At 37.2% G+C, this 18,763-nt stretch overlaps 2 protein-coding genes across 2 annotated transcripts in view; both read right to left on the bottom strand.

The window, feature by feature from the left end:
• The window catches only part of si:rp71-46j2.7, a 31,479-nt gene extending 23,476 nt beyond the window's left edge, over positions 1–8,003 (bottom strand). The window contains exons 1-2 of the mRNA XM_038303994.1: positions 7,577–8,003; positions 7,252–7,357 (exon numbers count right to left, since the gene is read on the bottom strand). Of these exons, the coding sequence (XP_038159922.1) occupies positions 7,252–7,357; positions 7,577–7,765 (295 nt within the window). The 5' untranslated portion in view covers positions 7,766–8,003. The remainder of the gene's footprint in view (positions 1–7,251; positions 7,358–7,576) is intronic.
• Positions 8,004–14,977: 6,974 nt separating this feature from the next.
• Positions 14,978–16,949, bottom strand: slc25a5 (solute carrier family 25 member 5). The gene is made up of 4 exons (XM_038303968.1): positions 16,758–16,949; positions 15,724–16,210; positions 15,491–15,631; positions 14,978–15,407 (listed from the first exon to the last, which is right to left on the bottom strand). Exons 1-4 carry the CDS (start codon positions 16,866–16,868, stop codon positions 15,250–15,252), a joined length of 897 nt encoding a protein of 298 aa, XP_038159896.1. The 5' UTR covers positions 16,869–16,949; the 3' UTR covers positions 14,978–15,249.
• Between the last annotated feature and the right edge of the window lie 1,814 nt (positions 16,950–18,763).

Raw genomic sequence — 18,763 nt, forward strand, 5'->3', positions numbered from 1 at the left:
CAGTGTAGTCCAGTTACCTTTTCTATCCCTGCTTCTGTCGATTTGAACCCCAGTCGGACTCGGCAGATGGCCGCTTACACTGAGCCTGGTTCTGCTGGAGCTTTCTTTCTGTTTAAAGGAAGTTTTCCTCTCCACTGTTGCTATAAGCATGCTTGGTGTGTGGGATTGTCGTCAAGTCAATGAGATGATGCAATCAACAAATTTTTATTAGATAAAAAACTTTGAACCTGAACGATCTGACTGCATGATCTGGTTGACTTGTATCTGTAAAGTGTCTTGAGATGACGTGTTGTGAATCAGTGCTACGTAAATAAATTGAATTGAAATTACTAGGGATGCACGATATTGGGATCTTGGCCGATATCAGATATGCCGATATTTTAAAACTCATGTAGCCGATAACCGATATCGATACTGATGTTAAAGCTGGACAAAAATAAGTAGTCATTGAAAATTGCAGTTTTTTTATCCATTTCTGACACTTTGAAAAATAATATACTCAAATATATTTTCATATGCTGATATCAAATTGATTTTTAAAAACGCGGTATCGATCTATTTTACTTTCAAAATCTCGTGAAATTTCATCGTTCTGTTACAAACTCTCGTGATATTTTGCAAATTCTTGTGAGATTTTGTTAGTAAAATAGATCGATACCGCGTCAATATATCAACATATAAAAATATGGCAAAATTCCGTGAATTTTCGGGGGATTTCGTAGCATAACGATGACATATAACAATATTTTTTTAGTAAAAGAGATTGATATGGTGTTTTTAAATGGCAATATATCAGCATATGAAGATATTGTGATATTTTAATGTATCAATATTTTTTCCCTCGTCTTTAGAAGTTTTTGAGGAAGAAGAAGAAGTAGTATTTTTTTTTTTTTTTTTTAGACTTTAGAAACTCAGAAGCTGATCAAATATCGGGTTAAATATCGGTGGGGTGGCCGATGTCCGATATTCAGCTTTAAGGCCGATACTGATAGGGGGCCGATTATATTGTGCATCCCTAGAAATTACTATATTTTTCTACATATGCATCTAAATTTGAATAAATGTTCCACATGACATCATTGTGTCCATTGTAATTTAGGTGATAATGTTTACATTCCTTGTTTGGAGATAAATGGAACATGTTAAATTTCTGTTTTACTGCTATTGTTAAACCATACCTTTTCACACCAAGTTAACCACTGTCGTCCTAGCAACTCTCTGTTTTGGCTACTAAGTCCTTAAAGATTTCATATCTCCAGAGACTTAAGTAAATCTTCTCAGACACGGGTCACAGTAGGAGCAGCTTCAGCAGAGACAGACCGTTTCTCCCAGGCAACATTCTCCAGCTCATCTTTAGGGAATTACTATATCAGGCTTGTTATAATGATTCTTTCATTCCACAACTGTAATGTTGAGCCACGGGAAAACTGAATCTTCCGTTCAGTTTATTTATGTAGCACCCATTTACAACACATTTCGTCTGAACTCTACTCACACAATTCATTTTAACCAGGTCAGACAGACTGGTTGGTCAAGCGTAGCATTGTGTCACTGGCTTTGCAGCAACCCGTCATACAGAGCAAGCATGTAGCAACAGTAGAGAGAAAAAAATCCCTTTTAACTGGAAGAAAACTGCAGCAGATGCAAATCCTGTTCTAGAAGATTTCTACCACATTAGGCTTTATTCACTCCTGAGGTCATAAATGGTGGAGCTCAACATTTCAACCTTAGCCAGGACAGAGATGTTAAAAAAAGTAGACCAAACCATTTTTCTACCTTCTTTCAAAAGCGTGCACTTTGATTATTTTATTCTTTTTGCAAGTCACCAAGTATCTTTAGTGCAGTGTTGGAAGAATAACTACTCTTCCTGGACGTTTCTTGGTTCAGTCTGAAATATATATACCGTATATATATATATTTTTTTCATTTTTCCATCTTAAACCCCTTTAAAAAGTAGTTGGGTTTTTTCTTCTCTCAGGTCTATCATTGAGGTAATTTAGCTGAGCTGCAAAGACTTTTCTGGACTTCTTCCTACATTTCTCCCTCTCCAATCAGCTTCTCAATCAACATCCTCTGTTCTTCTGAATGTCTAGAACGACACAGTCTGATTTTTAAAGGGAATGTCTGTTTAACAGCAACATCACACTTTTGCTGCCCTTTTCCTGGAACAACTTCTATCTTCTTTAAATAATTACCTCACTTGTTGAACTCCACGTCACTTTCACTTTTAGCTCACCCTTTACAATAAATTATCAAACTCCACACAATCAGCAGCATGCATGTCACAAATGTGGTTTTATTACTCTACTATGGAATAATAAAATCACATTTGTGGCATGCATTTATATTACTCTATTTATTACTCTACTATGGTTCAAGTAATATTCAATGTATAGAAATATCTCTAACAGAAATTGCAATTGATCTGTTTAGTGATGCTTGTCAACTATGATTTTTACCTACCGGTAGATGGAGGCTACTGTGAACAATATTAATGTATGAATAATAACATAGAGCAGGTGATTGAGGGAAGGCTGGCTTATATTTTGAGACGATGTGATACAATTGGTAGTTCTGCTCTAAAAAAAAAGGAAAGAAAAGCAGTGTTAATGTCTGTTTGCTTCCAAAGCAAACAGACATCAGGTAATGAGGAGTTGATTACTAGAATAATCTGATATGTTGGAGACAGAGAGGCTGAATGCATGACACTGCAATACAGAGCTGACATTTTAAACATGTCACTATGTTTTGAAGTTTTAAATGGATGCATTTCTAATTTCAAGAAATGTATGATTATTAGACAACCTGATCTTTTCACATGGGCCTGAGACTTAAAAATTAAAGCAACTGGAGATCTGATTATTCAGTCGAGAAACAGTCTTATTTTAATCAGTCTTTAGATATCTAGGTTCTCTAGAAATTATTGTGATTCCGAAAAAAGCTGGCATTTAAAAATTGCATGAGGTGTTTTTTTCTGCAACAGATCCTTCACAGTGTAGTCAGACTCCAAAGAAACAAACACCTTTCTGATATCCAACTGTTACTTTCAAAACTGCAAGTCTGCTGCTAAAAAGGTGAAAAAGTTTAAAACTCTATTCATATTTAGAACACAGCGATCAAAGTATGAAACAATCATAAAAAATACTTCAAGTATTTTTAAACCACAAAGACAACAATAAAGATACATGATCTGTAGGCTTTAGTTAGCCATTCCTCTGAAAAGATGACTTATATCCCCATCTTTCTATTTTTCCTGGCAATGATAAATGCTACAATAAGTGTCTATCCCAAGAGTATTTATAATGCACATTTGCTTAAACGAAAAAAAAAAAATCTCCAATGATCTGAGTTAACATTCAGGCTGTGCAATCTCAGAAAGAAAAGGATCAGTGCTGCTACGCTACAGATGAGTAAAACGAAATAAAAACAGGAATAAAACTGCCAGACTTCTGTCCTTTAAGTTTAGAATCACAAGTCATTAAATGCCCCTGAATGTATTTTCACTTTAACAGTTCACGTAACATATCTCATCAAGCCATCAGTAGTTTAAAAGGCATCTGGAGTGAATCTATACCGTGCTATAGACTGAATTTAATCAGAATCATCATTCCTCTCTTGGCTGTTAGCTGCTCTGCCTTTCCTGTGTGTGGCTTTCCTATGTGTTCATTTGCATGAACAGCGAGTGACTTAGATTATTATCATGAGAGACAAACTCTAATACCAGCTGTAAACCAGCACACACAATGTTGTCCTCTTGTTCCGGTATCAAGCAGAGCGCATGTTGATGCTAGATCAGAAGAGGAAGGGGATATGGCTCACAGAAGACAGGAGGAGAGTCTGGTTACATTTTGTTTCACTTTAAATCTGTCAGATATGAACAGGGCAGCACAGAAATGGTGAAGATAACAGCAGGTGGGGGTCACTATATGCCTCAAAGATCGTTATATGTTTAAAAAGTAAACATTTTTTAGATGTACTTTATTATTTCCAAAAAAGTATGACTTGGTATCGGTAAAAGTTAAGTTGACTGTTATTATGCGACAAGTGGTTTGAAGTTTAACAAATATAGTTATACCATTTTCCTTACCTTGAGAGAACAATCTTAATCACTGACCTCAAAATAATTCAAGTTAACCATAAAAAGTCAAACTGAACTTAATAAAAGCATGTTGATTCATTACTTGCACTTTTAAGAGCATTTATTTTATGCATATATACGTCTAAGAATGTTTTCATGATGAAGAAAACCTTGTTTTGTTCCAAGTTAAATAAACTGATGGCAGTAATTGAATTCAAGGTGTAATAGAAAATTTGTGAGAAAATGAAACATACGTTTCATAAGTCATGTAAAACAGCTCAGCAGGGTTTGTTTCAGTCATGCAAATGATTGTTTATAATTGAATGAATGAAGCCCTAGTTGAAATCTTAAAGCTATTAATCTTTCCTCTAAACCTCAGTGCTTTCCAGTCATGGTGCTGCATCAAATCCATTTTTTTTTACTTTCAGGAAGTCATCTCATTAAGACCAATGAGATCACTACGAGTCAATTTGATTATTGTGAAAGAAACTGATGCAAATGCAAACACGGCTGATAATGTTATGATAATATGCAGCATATTTCCTGCCAGATCCATCACTGCCATGGAGTACATGCGATCTCTGTCGAGGGAGGGCTTTTTTCGCTGCTTCCTTCCTCCGATGAACCAGAGGCGTAGCCAGAACATTTTTAGAAGGGTGGCCAGGAAATAACCAATATACACTGAGGGGTGGCTGAAAGTGGATAGGCGCCAGAACCTCTGGGTAAATCTACACTGTCCAACTGGAAAATTAATGAGCACAATGTCCATATTTTCTAAATAAAAACATAATATCCTTTCCTACGGCCTTTGCTAAAAAATAGACACATATATTTAAACATCTTCCTAGATAAAAGGTGTAGTGGATACAATTGTTTCAGGTTTGAGTTCTGGGGCAAACATATTTTCCATTGTCAGTTACTTTTATTAATAATCATTCTGCAAAAAAATTATATTTACAAGTACGTATATCTACATAAATTGATTATTTAATACCTTTTTATTAAAATAGTTATCTATGATTTCACTGAATACTCCTATATGATTTGCAGAGAGAAATAATTTCCTCTTTACTCCATATAACATAAAATGTAGTTCTGAAAAGAGCTTGAATTCTGTACTTATCTTTAACGTCAGTACATTGATGTGCATAATTAACCACAGTGTATGTAAATGTTAATATATGAAAAATTTAAATGTTTTTAATTTTCCAATTGAGAGTATTACTGTTGCCACCATCTGTATTAGAGGTAAAAAAAAAAATGGTAGGTCCGGCCACCTACCTGTGAATATAATTTACCAAGGTGTTCAAGATGTAATACAATCTTACCTATCTAATTGAAGTATATATAACCCTTCCTTGTCATGCACATCCTTGTTGGCATATGGTGTAATTTTCTATTTCTTCAAACTATGAAATCCTTGCAACAAACTAAATTATGATATAATTAAAATGCTTTCTTTAAACCAAAAACGATGCTGCTCTTATATTTGGCGAATTTATGTTAGAATATTTTGCAAAAATATGTTGCAGTGCATGATGGGGTTTTGCATCTCTTTAAATTATTCCGTTTCATTGCCCACATCCCACCTAGCATGGCAGTGAATGCTTACACACCACTCAGCTTTCATGGATTCATTCTTAAGGAACTGCCTGTCTGCCTCTATATTGTATTGTTTTATGTTGGTGTTTTTACAACACTCGGGCTTACGTTGTAGACCTAGTATGTGCGAGTTTGTGTCTGGCTGCCTTTGTGCAAGTGTGGATAGGGATGGGAATTGGAAACCGGTTCCTGTTCAGAGCCGGTTCTGTTAGTTCCAGTTCCATGGCACCATTTGGCAGCTCGCTTAACAGTTCTTTTAACGGTTCCAGGCAGCACCAGAGCCTAGCGCTGGGCAGCAGGACTTAGGTCACGTTTTCTACGCAAGTTATGTCATGTTTTTTTACGCAAGCTACGCACACAGCATTCAGTAAGCAAGTCTGACGTGACCAGGCGTAAGTCTAGAAAAGTAAAAAAAAAATGTTTCAAATGGCATCCAATCGGGTAAACCGATCGAAAGTTTGGATGTAAAGTGGCAATTACATCCGCGGGAGGAAATACATCCAACATGCAGAAACCCTTCGCACACAACATGGCATACACGGCATCTGGACAGAAGCTAAAGTTACGACCAGCATGGAAGGCAACTCTGGTGGTAAGTAGCTAGTTTTATATCACTGGCTGTGCTTCATGTGGTTCCTAGTAAATTGTATACCCTTTCTGGAAATAAACCAATTTCCTACCTCTTTTTGGGGTTATTAAACATGCTACGAAGTTGCTCCACAGTTCAGGGAGCGAGAGAAAGGAGACACTCGTTTATTAAAATCAGGGGGAGATGAGTTTATTTCCCGAAATTGTACAGTAATGTTTTTTAATTAAACAGATGCCTTCTCCAATAGATTTGGATGGTTGTGACGAGACGGATAGCCTGGCTGGCTCAGAGGCTGCCTTCTGTTTTCGCAGAGGCAGGCAGAAATAGAATGTCCCAGGCAAAGGCGTGCTCTTACCAAGTTCATTGTTTCACAGAATCGATAAGGAATCGAATCGTTTCACAGAATCGATAAGGGAATGGAATCATGAAAATCGTATCAATTCCAAACCCTAAATGTGGACGTTACGCAGTAGCAGTCACTGCCGCGTCCGTGTTAATAACCAAAGCCAGTAAAACCGCATTATAGACATCTTTGTGATGATTGTCGTGTGATGCTTGAAGATAGACTAGTTAATCCACAATGTGTATCCGTATTGTGTCACACATTTGAGACTCACACATTGGACTGCGCTTCTATATTTTTTATTTTTTTTTTCGGGATGGGGGGGCGGTGTAGATGGAAAAATGCCAGGGCCGAAAATCTTTTACAGTCTGACCCTGGCCACAGGCAATGGCCACCCCTGCCCCCCCATCTAGCTCCACCCCTGCAATGGACCACACCTACCCCAGCATGTAACATGAGCTGCAGCTGTGAACCATCTTCCCTCACTGTGTGTCAAGTCAAAACAGAACTGATGAGCAAACAGGCTGAAATCAGGAGCAGAACTGTGACTTTAGACATCAAAATAGCCTTGAAACAAAAACTTCCCACAGACTGAAACAGCTGAGTGCTTGTTTTTCACTGATGAAAAAAATTATTCACCTCGTTGAAGGGACTTCTTCACATGTGGACATGGAGAAGTCAGCGTTATGTTCTGCTCCAGGGACCCCCCATCAATCAGTTCACATGACTCTTCATCGACAGATTCCTGGAAAACAGAACAGAAATCAGGAAGTTAATAGTAAAAGTTTGGAGAAAAAAACCCCAAATGTATCAGTTTAATTCCCTCAATGTGTTTCACCTGTGGAAATCATTTTAAATTTAACATTTCTGAGAGCATAATGGCTACTTAAGTGCAAATTAGCTTTAATATTGAGCCCGGTTTCATATCAACAGGTTATAAGCTGTAATTTAAATGTGTGCCCACCTGAAGCGGATGTTCTTTACTCTCTTCATCAGTTTGTGTGCCGCTCTCTCTCCCGTTGTTTCCAAAAAACAGCGGCGTTGAAACGCAAAACAGGAAACAAATAACGTACTGCGTTACTGTGCGACCGCAGTCTGAAAAATACCAAAGCAGGCCGAAGCTTACAGCGATGGAAAAGCGCAGCAGATACATCTTCTTCACTCACAGCGGGCTCCTCTCCACAGCGGCTCTGACTTTTAGTCGATAAGCGTTGGAGGAAGCGGCATCTGACTCGATTAACGGCATGTTCAAGTTCCCGCAGAAGAAGAAGAAGAAGTCAATCTGCGTGTTTAGCTCTTTGAACTTCTGTCAAACGGCGGAAAAAGCAAACTTTATCAAGCTGGTTAAAACGCGGGGCTGTGATTGGCTGCGGGGAGTCCTCGCCTGCCAGTTTTACACGATGAAAGCGCGACATCTAGAGGCTGGACATTGACATTACAATAAAAAAGTCACTCAAACTGAGCCATTTTTTTTTTTAACATTGTCATTTAATTCTAACACGTGTGCAAATCATACTGTTTTTGGACACCCTTTCCCCCCAAAACGTACAAACATTTAATTTTATTTCCAAACCATATTTTACTGTAGCTGGGACAAGGGACTTTTACAGGGGCCAGTGCTTCTGTGGAACTGGCCCTGATCCCTGTTAAGGCCTCTGTACTGAAGACATAAAGCTAAAAAAAAACAATCTAATTATGATATACTGGAGCACATATATTGACCATTTCCTTTTTTCTCTCTCTCTTTATAATTGTGTTTCACTTAAGATTTGAAAATTAATGTGATAGTTTTCATCTGCTAAATGTTATTTTGAACCAAATAAAAAAAAAACTGATTCGTTACAGCTGAATTTATCAGTTTTACTTTAGTTTTACTTCCATTGAATAAAACTGCAAATTTTTAATTTGCAACAAGTCAAACAAATATGTAATGTTTTCGGATTATGAATGTAATATTCCAAAGAAGAGATATTTATTTAGCAACCAATTATCTAATTTACTGTTTCCAATTTAAGGCATTTTTTTATTCAATATGAACTAAAATTAACATTTTAAAGCCAAAAATACACATTTTCAATTGCAACAACATATTTTAATTAAAATAAATAAAGTGGAGATATCTCCACAAGTAGCAGGTTGGTTCTGTTGCCCCCCTATATATATATTTCAAATAATAAATTATTGCCCTGTTTTGGATATAAAGCTTTTCTGTGCCCCCATAAAAACGCGTTGACCCCACCCTTTCAAATTTGGTGAATACCTATTCACAACTTGCTGTATTAAAACATTCTCAGCATAAACAAATCGTAACATAAAACAGCTGGTTGAGCATTTATCTTAATGAAGTGCAGTAAAATGGACAATAGTGAGAGCTGTAAGGTCATCATTTATAAAGTGTAAACAAGCTCAAACCCCATCATATTTTTTGTACTCCTGACAAATGACTAAAATTGTGAACCACCGCTAAATGAGTATTTTTATGCGCCCAATTAATGCCGGAAATATTATTTTTTGTCACGCTGATGAGATTTCATATCATATAATTTTGGTAGAATGTTGCCAAGCTTACCACAGCAGAAACCATATAGAGTTTTCAAATTATTTTATTTCTAAATCCAAAAATAAGCTTGTTGAAAGAAAAAAAAAGATCATCCCATAAACCAAATAAGCATTGCATGCCTCTTGGTGACCCTACTTGCCATCCAGCATTTCTGATTTTAAAGTTAGTGTTTTTTTTATCATTCTGGAAAAAAATTAGCCCATCCTTCACACAGTTTTTTATTTTAGCCTCTTTATAAAAGTTTAAAGAATGAACTATTTAAGGGGAGATTCCAGTATAAAACCTTCATGGCATGTCGGTGTCCTTCACATTATTGTTCTGCAGCATAACCGAAGTGCATGTAAGCTTAAAGTCCCAAACTCATAGACCAATATTCTTCTTTGGATTTTCATGCAAGAGAGGTGGATTCATAGGTGTATGAGTCAGAGCATGATCAGTTCTGAAACAACCCAGGAGTCGTGATTATTTGTTAGAAAATATCAGGTAAGTTTGGAAAACCCTTTTCCCTCAGTGTGTCTATTTCTCATTTTTCTGATATTCAGAGTCGTTTAATGATCTGAAACATTCAGGTTTGATAAAAAAAGAAAACTAACCTATTTTCTTTGATCTCTTCTTTCACAGCTTGATGTAATGTTTATTTTACACTTTGCAAAGAGTATTTATTTAAAAAGAAAGCCAAATCCTTTTTATCAATGTCTTTTTCCTTAAACAGAAGGATTTTTTTAAAGCTATTTGAATAATTTACTAAGTAAAGCAGTTACAAAATATCTAAAATATAATTCCCTCGAGTTTTTAGTTGAATCAATTAATCAAGAATTTAATAAATGATTTATTCAAATGTATTCTTTAGAAACTTAAATGTATTATCTATTTCCCTCTTTCCATATTTTGAACAGTTTGAACTCTTCTGTAAAGGACAGATATGGTTTAAAAATCGACTTAATCTACTAACCAACTAATTATGTAAATAAAAAAAACAGACTGCCTCATTACTATAGATTTGCATAATTTTCTAGAGCAATTATCCCTAGAGTAATTGCTTAAAAATCCTAATGTGTTTTTTTTTTTCAAATCCCTTTCTAAAAAGGCATTCTGGTTAAAATCTAGTTGAAGTGCAAACAACACCTTGCTGATGGATGATGTAGACAAAATGAGAGAAATAATGGGCCTTTATTAAAGGTGTGATTCACTGCTGACATGTTCTTGTAGATTCTGGGCGAAAGCCTTATGAGAGACATTATCTATTCTGTTATTTGGATTCTTTGGTACCATTCTACTTCTGTTCTTTCTTCTACTGATAAAAGCTGAGAAGAGCCCAAGCCATGGTTACTTCTCATTACTGATTTGCTGTCATGATTATGATCTCGCTGATACTCTACAGCAGGTCAGCTTGAACTGCAGGCTGCCTGTTTAAATAATGGACTATTTTCAGGAGAAAAAGAAAAATTTAATTTTTTTAAACTGCTTTGAGTTTTAAGATAAAGATGAAGTGTTTCTCATCAGTCTGTAAAAGGTTTGATTTGTGTCTCCTCTGATCAAAGAAACATTTTCCCGAAATGATATTTGGATTATCCTTGTAGATGACTTAACATTTCAGTAAAGCAGTCTCCAGGTAATGAAAGGATTACCTCCTGGGTCTCTTTCTTCCTCTGATGGGGGAATTTCAGGTTTTTAACCTTGAAAAAGTTGCCATATAAAGATAACCTGTACAGCTGTTTAACCTAATAAAGGTGCAGTCTGGGGTTTTTGTATTTGAATAAAAATAGAAAGAAAAACAGATGTTTTTTCATATTTCTCTAAGCATCCTTTCTGAGTTTATTGGATCTTTCTGATTGCCTTTTGTGATTATTTAGTTTTATTTTAGTTTTTTTTGTCTCAAAGAGAAAATACCAGATTTTTACTTTAGCCTTAAGGAACATCATCCTTGCTCTCTAAAAATTAATTCTAAACCCTAAGGCAGCACATAATTACATGACCGGATCTCAATAACAAGGCTGGTATGTATACTTTAAAAACTTAGAAACTGAATAAGATATATGCATTTGTAATTAATATTCTTAAACGAACATACATTCACTTTAAAACTGGGTTGTTTTTATCTGGATTGTAGAATATCCCTCTATATGTCTAACAGCAATGTTCCTGCAGAACCAATAAAAAAAAAAAAAACTTTATTTTGGAAAAAATGAAAAGAGTTTCATATAGAATATTCTATTTTCATGTTGTGTTAAACAATATTGGTTTCCACAGGTAGCAGTCCTGTGTAAGGATGATTTCTTAACTTCTGCTACCTGATGACCCAGAATTCATATGTTCAGTTGCTGTTTCAGTCCTCCATCCTCCTCTTTGATGATACTCCTTAGTTTGTCTATTGATTCGTAGCCTCTCCCCATTTGCTTCAGACTCTAAGACTGTATTTTGTTTTATTTTATCTTAATCTGAAAGAAGAGTATTTATTGAATGTGGCATATGTGTGGGATACCTGTAGCCTGACTTAGTCCGACTCAATTCTAGTCAGAAACCTTGTGGGCGGGACTAAGTTCGGACTGGCACCCAGGCTAGGATACCTGTGGGATAACTTATGTTTCCTTTATATATATATATATATATATATATATATATATATATATATATATATACAAGGGGGCGCCCTAAACTAAAAGAGATTAAGCTCATCTGTAATTGTTTCACCTTAGCATTGAGACTAGGAGTGATTGTCAAACAATCTTTTAAGAAATAAGCATCTGGCAGGAAGACAATTATACATGCTTCTATAATGTACAAAGATAAGGTGTTCTAAGTCTTTATTATCATTAGAATAAAAGTATTAAATGAACTTTAATATTGTTGATTGGATAGACAGAATAATATGTTTTCCCCTCCATGTATGGAAAGCACTGAACTGCCATGATGTTGTGACATAATACAGTCCAACAGCTGATATTATGTAACAGCCCAGCTGACAAAAAGCTCTCAGGGGGAGTAGCCACACTGTTGTCTTGCATGTTAATAGACAATCTGCTAACCAAGTTGTTTCATGCAGTAGGTTATTTTAGAAGTGCATCAGCAGATCCCTGCACAGATCCATAACTGTAACTGCAGAACTAATAATGGATTAGTGCTACAGATTTTTGCTAAGCACATTTTAAAGGGAAAGAAAAAAAGTAGTTTTCTAGATTTTTTTATTCTAAGAGTTCTATTTAATTAAATGGTTTTAAGTAATGGGGTTGATTGCTTTAAGAGTAATTCAAAAAAGAAGATTCATCATGAAAATGTTAACTAAAAAGTCACATTCACATTGTTTTAATGACTGAAATTAACTTAAACTAAAAACCTTCTAGCTTTACAACTGCTTGTATTTCTATGTAATAAAATGTAACAATAATGAGAGAAATTAATTTATCAGATGACTTTTTTTTAAGCTAAATAAAAAATTTACTTTAATTGCCTTAGTATTTGTGAAAAACATTGACTTGGGTCAATTTTTATAGGGGATCCTTTCACAGGATTCAGACTATTTACTGGGATTTTGGCCCATTCTTCTTAACATGACTGCTGTAATTGGGTTGGGATTGTAGGTCACTTTGCTCACACACCTTTTCAGCTCTGCTCATATAGATTCAGATCAGGGTTTTATGATAGCCTTTGCACTCCTTAAAGCACTCTGTCGCCATTATGACCCCTAACTGTGCTTGGGGTCATATCCATGCAGAACAACTATTAGTGGCCAAGATTTCAACTTGTCTGATGTCCTGAGATAATCCTGTCAATTTTGTATTTAAGTTTTATTTTTGGTGTCATGAGCTCTACTAGAGTTTCTGTGTGAAATGGCTTTCAGCCCATGTTAGGCTTGTTTCACTATAGATTATGAAACTCTTTTATCAGCACTTTCAAAATTTCATTTGCTTTTGTTTTATTGTTGAAATAAACATTTTAACAACAAAACATGTAATTTTTTTTTTTCAAAACAGATGATATGGGACCTTTAGGAACTTTGATGAACCAGATTTCTAAAGATCAAAAAAAGTTCTCTCTAAAAGATAATTTAATTCTGTTTTCTCTGTGTGCTTCTATCTACCTGGATGACTGAGAACACCAGCATCATGACGTCATCATTTGGGGTCTCTAGGCTGAATAATCTTTGCAAAGGCAGATTTCAGCTTTTGAAAAAAATTAGGCAAGCAGGTGTGTACGATAGCCAATATTTGAATATTGTTTTTGCAATTCTTTAGTGAAAATTAGCTAAAATAAAATCACTTTAGTAATATTCCACACAACAAAGTGAGGCTTTTCTCATATAAATTCTATTTAAATACCTTATTTCACAAATATATTTCAAATCCCCAGAAAAAAGGAAAACAAAATCTAGAAGTATCCCTGCAGTCGATCACACGTTGGTTGTTTTGAAACTGTTTTTAAAAGGTAAATAGACTTTTTTTTTTTTTCTTGAACAATGTCAGAAGATCCTCCGAGGTCATCAACACCCTGGAGTCGATCCAAGCGTACACGCTGATCCACGTCTGCAGCGTTACGGTGCGTGGCTCTAGTCTAAACCCCACTCATGCCACTCCTGAACCTAAAGTCAGGGTGTTTCTTAGCCACTCAGCACAAGCAGACTATAAAAAGCATTGATCCTTGTCGAACGTGGGATGAGCTAAAAACGTGCCGCCTGCTGAGAGATCAGTGACGCGCCGGTCAACTGGTTTCAGTGGGCCAAGGGTCAAGTTCAAGATGAGATTAAACAGAGTCCAGCTGAGAAAATTGTGTAACCTCAGTGTTTGCTAAAATGAGTCCATTCTACTTTAGCTTCAGCGTTTCTCTGCATTAATTCATGTGGTTAGATAAGCTATTTTTTCCAATCAAAAAAAGCACATTGGGAAAAAAAGGACAAGTTCACAGGGTCAGATTTAAGCTTATGCTTAAACTCAGAATTTAAAGATCCAATTTCTATGAAAGTCTACACTTTGAAATTACCCTGCCTAATATCACAATAAAAATTTAGATTGTTTTTTTTTTTTTTAGCTTTAACAACTGGAACTTTATTAATCTTTAAATGAATTTAATTAAGTGTCTGGAAGCTACAGCTACATTAGATCATTATTTTAAAAGGGAATTAAAAAAATAAAACCTGCTCTACAACTCTCCCATATTTATACCATCTGCGCAAGGGCAAATACTACCAACACAAGTTAGAGTACACACCCTGGTTAGAGACCAAGGAGTACATTACGTCCTCTCCAGCCACAAGCTAATATCAGGTCAAAGCCTGCAGCGCTTTCTGCCGGAAGGATCATGTGTCAGGAGGAATTTGGTGCATGAGATCAACTGCACACCTAAATCCAACACTTAAAGACGCTTATCAAAGCTAAAACATCTCCCTTAGCTCTAAAGGACACCAGATATCTTGGCTGTGACGGTAAATAACTTAGTGTGTCATATTCCTAAATGGTCAATCAGCTCAAGGTCACAAAGTCCTCCACCTGATCGGTCGCAGACGGACGGAAAGAGCACAGCATGAGATCAAATTATATTTAGCGGGTTGGAATAATCCAACCCCAACACATATAATCCTATTCGTTCCTCTACAGCGAGTTCAGACGTTTGGCTCCCAGTCTACCTGCCGGTCCCCTCTCTGCAAGCGCGTCTAGAAATATTACCTGCAAGTCAACTTTCTCTGCTGACTTTGGCTTCCTCCCAACTACAACCTGTAGTTCTACGCTTACAGCTCTCACTATCAGTTGCCAAACGGATGCTTCTTCGGACACCAGTCATGCATGACATCACAGTTCGAAACCAGGCAGGAGGTTAACGTAGTAGGTTGCCTTTATTTATCTTTATCTGGCAAAGTTCTTGCAGTTAGGGAATGAAATTCTCATGAGGGACAAAAACAAAAAGAAATTAGGAAAAACACGGGCCGAGAAACAAACGCATAACAGCTTCCCCTGGTACCACTAGTAAAAAAATACTAGTTGGTCCCCTATAAACATATTTTGCTCAGGTATTTAAGTCCTTCCAAATGTACAAGATATGTTACAGATAAATTTAACAACATGAACAGTGGAGAGACACCAATCATCTTAGATGACTTTCTTAAGCTCGTCATACAAGACGAGCACGAAGGCACCACCCATGCCTCGGAGCACGTTGGACAACGCTCCTTTGAAGAACGCCTTGCCTCCCTCATCACGTGCAATCTTCCTCCAGCAGTCCAGAGTGCCAGAGTACATAATATCAGCTGAGGAAAAGGGGAAAATTCTCATTAATGGCCATGAATAAGAGATTTTAGCGCTTATAAAGCCAATATTTTGGAGTTTTTACCTCCTTTGCGACCAGACTGCATCATCATACGACGACGGACAGTGTCAAAGGGGTAGGACACAAGACCAGCAACGGCCGTCACACTCTGAGCGATCATCCAGCTCACAATAATGTGCGTGTTCTTGGGATCTGGGAGCATGCCTGAAAGAGATGCATCGATTCAAAAGGTTAATCTTCTCCCCTGAAGGATGAAGAGCTCATAGAATGAGAAAGGCGACGTTAGCTGAACTCACCCTTAGCCGTGTCGTAGACACCAAAGTAGGCTGCTCTGTAGATGATGATGCCCTGCACTGAAACGTTGAAGCCCTGGTACAGGCCTTTGAGGCCATCAGACTTGAAGATCTTCGCCAAGCAATTTCCCAGGCCCGAGAATTCCCGCTCCGCTCCCGCTTTACCCACATCAGCAGCAAGACGCGTTCTGGCAAAGTCGAGGGGGTAGACAAAACAGAGGGACGTGGCTCCCGCCGCACCACCGGACGCCAGGTTACCTGCAAAGTATCTCCAGAACTGCTTGTGCTTGTCGACGCCATCCAGGAAAATCTTCTTGTACTTGTCTTTAAAAGCAAAGTTGAGTGCCTGCGTGGGAAAGTATCTGATCACATTGGCCAGGTTGCCTCTCCAGAAGGAGAGGAATCCCTGTTCTTTGGGGATGCGGACCACGCAGTCCACGATACCCTTGTACTGCTTGTCGGCTGTAATCTGTTTGCTGGCATGTTGCACCTGTGAAGAAAGAAAGAAAAAATGCCATATTTTTGCATGATTCTTTTATTTCCCCTGCACTTGCTTGCATGTGATGAACCAACTCTTTAGGCATCCATTCAATAATTCACAGCCCCGCCTCCTCCTCCCCAGGCTGCTGCATCCAGGCCCCCTATGCAGCAGCTGAAAATCCTGGCCCTTCCCTTCCTATGACCTTGCCAGCTAACTAAACTAATAACACTTTAGAGAGAGAGGCGATTTTAAACACCACATCAGGTGATCATCAGCCTGTTATGGGACACTGTGTTTCCTCCAGTGTTAGGGAACAAACTCACTCAGCTTTGAGTCTGGCTATTATTACATAACTGCCCTGCTTCGCCTCAAAGAAGCTCATTCTTATTTGACAGAGCTGCAGCCATTTACTATTTAAAACCCAACTTTCAGCTCCTGGTGCTGCAGCATCCATCAGATAAGATCAAGATCTTAGTCAGCGGTTTTAGGGATGCCGCATCAACAGCTGAGGCGTCATAACACGTCAGTTAACTGCAGGGAGAAGAACACAGCCTACCTGCAGCAGAAGTTTTACTCTCTCGATGGGAGCAACGGCTGTTTTGGAGATGGCAGCGGCGATGCCGCCAGCCAGGAAGTCCTTGGCGAAGGAGATGGCTTGTTCACTCATCTTCGGGTGTTTTCCAGACGCCGTCCGGCTGCTCGGTCCGTGGGTTCAGCAGGTGGAGTTGAAATGGCCGAAAGAAAGCGAGAGTTGAATGGTTTTAAGGAGGCTGAACGCCGCGAGAAACGTGGATTCCTGCTCTCGCTTGCGATAGGTCGGTTGTGAGTAGGATGGGAGGAGCCGAATGACGTTGTTTCAGTTAGATGTGCTGGTTTCCATGGTCACCCAGAGAGTAAAGTATATATATTTTTTGTTCCACAATAACAGGGGGAGTTTATCATAAACAAAAGTTGTGGATTTTTTCTTGTTTTAATCTTCATAAGACGGGTTTTTATTTGTTTTATTTAATTAGAGTTCAATTCCAGTCTGAACCAGACAGGGCCTAAAAACTATGGTGGGTAAAGGTCACCCCAACTGTTGATGTCCTTTGGCTGTCAGTTTCCCACTGTGGGAGGGACGTGGGTCAATCAGCTGACTGAGTCCACGCAAATCCCGTCGCACCAAGTAGGGCAGGGCATTATATCAAATAATCTGACAACACTCCTTCATATATACTTTAAAAAAAATGTAATTGTCCAGAGAGCTGTTCTAAACAAAATGTATTTTTCTTTTACACGTGTGTAAACAAAATTAAACTTAGACAGATTTATTTGGTCATTTTGTATACACGAGTGTATACAGAAAGAAATTTCATTTAAAACAGGTCTAGACAATTTCATTTTTAAAGTGCAGCCTTGTAAAACATTCATAAAAACATTAAAAAAAGAAAAAAATTGTAATATAAACAAATGTCTGTACATTTACAGTTCTAAACATCTATAAAAAAAAGTCATATTTAAATAACAGGATTCAGTGCAATCATTCAGTCTTCTTATCTGACCCAACATAATAAAAGCATTTAATAATCTTCACAAGCATCATCAGGAAAATATAGAAGCTAAAAACTCCAATATGTTTAACCAACACCCGTAGCACATAGGAAACCATGACCAGAGATGGCAAAAGTACTCACTTTCCGTACTTGAGTAAAAGTACAGATACTTGTGTTAAAAAATACTCTGGTAAAAGTGGAAGTACTGATTAAACTTCTTTACTCAAGTAAAAGTAACAAAGTACAGGCTTGTAAATTTACCTAAAGTATAAAAGTCAAAGTAGAAACCACTTTTTTCATGCCGTTGCCTACGTTTTAAATGGATGTCTGCCAATAGGACTAGATCTCCGTTGTGTTCATTTTCAATCATCTCGTTGTCCATACTACTGTGCTAACGCCACCGCCACCAAGCTGCAATGATTTGCCGCGAATGAATACCGCCGAATCTGTCGATTCATCTTGTAGTGGTGCGTCAAATGCAACGTAGATTCCCATCCAATTAGATTGAATTTGGTATGGATGCCTTGAAAAATAATAACGGTAACTCCATTGAAATGATTCAAAACTAAAGTAACAAGCCAATTTTTAAAAATGTAAGGAGTAGAAAGTACAGATATTTGTGTAAAAATGTAAGGAGTAGAAGTAAAAAGTTGCCATCAAAATAAGTAGTAAAGTAAAAATATCATAAAAATCTACTTGAGTACAGTAACAAAGTATTTGTACTTCGTTACTTCTCATCTCTGACCATGACAGATACTAATCAGAATTCAGCCACCTTTACTCTGATACTCCCAAATAAAAAAACAATCCAAGAAGTTGCCTTTAGTTATAATTTCATTTCATTACCAAAAAGTTGCTCTGTGAAGGCCTCTGAGGTTAGTGAGACATTATTAGTGAATAAAAAGCTCAAAAAAGTTAGGGAGAAAGATGAGGTGTTTGAATCAGCGTGAGGGGATAAATAAAAATGTCACAGAGCACCACATCTTATATGTACTGCTGCTTGATCAGTGTCTTTTTATAAATAATCACG

Source organism: Cyprinodon tularosa, unplaced genomic scaffold, assembly GCF_016077235.1.
Source record: "Cyprinodon tularosa strain WSP-4 unplaced genomic scaffold, ASM1607723v1 ctg522, whole genome shotgun sequence".
Lineage (NCBI taxonomy): Eukaryota > Metazoa > Chordata > Actinopteri > Cyprinodontiformes > Cyprinodontidae > Cyprinodon > Cyprinodon tularosa.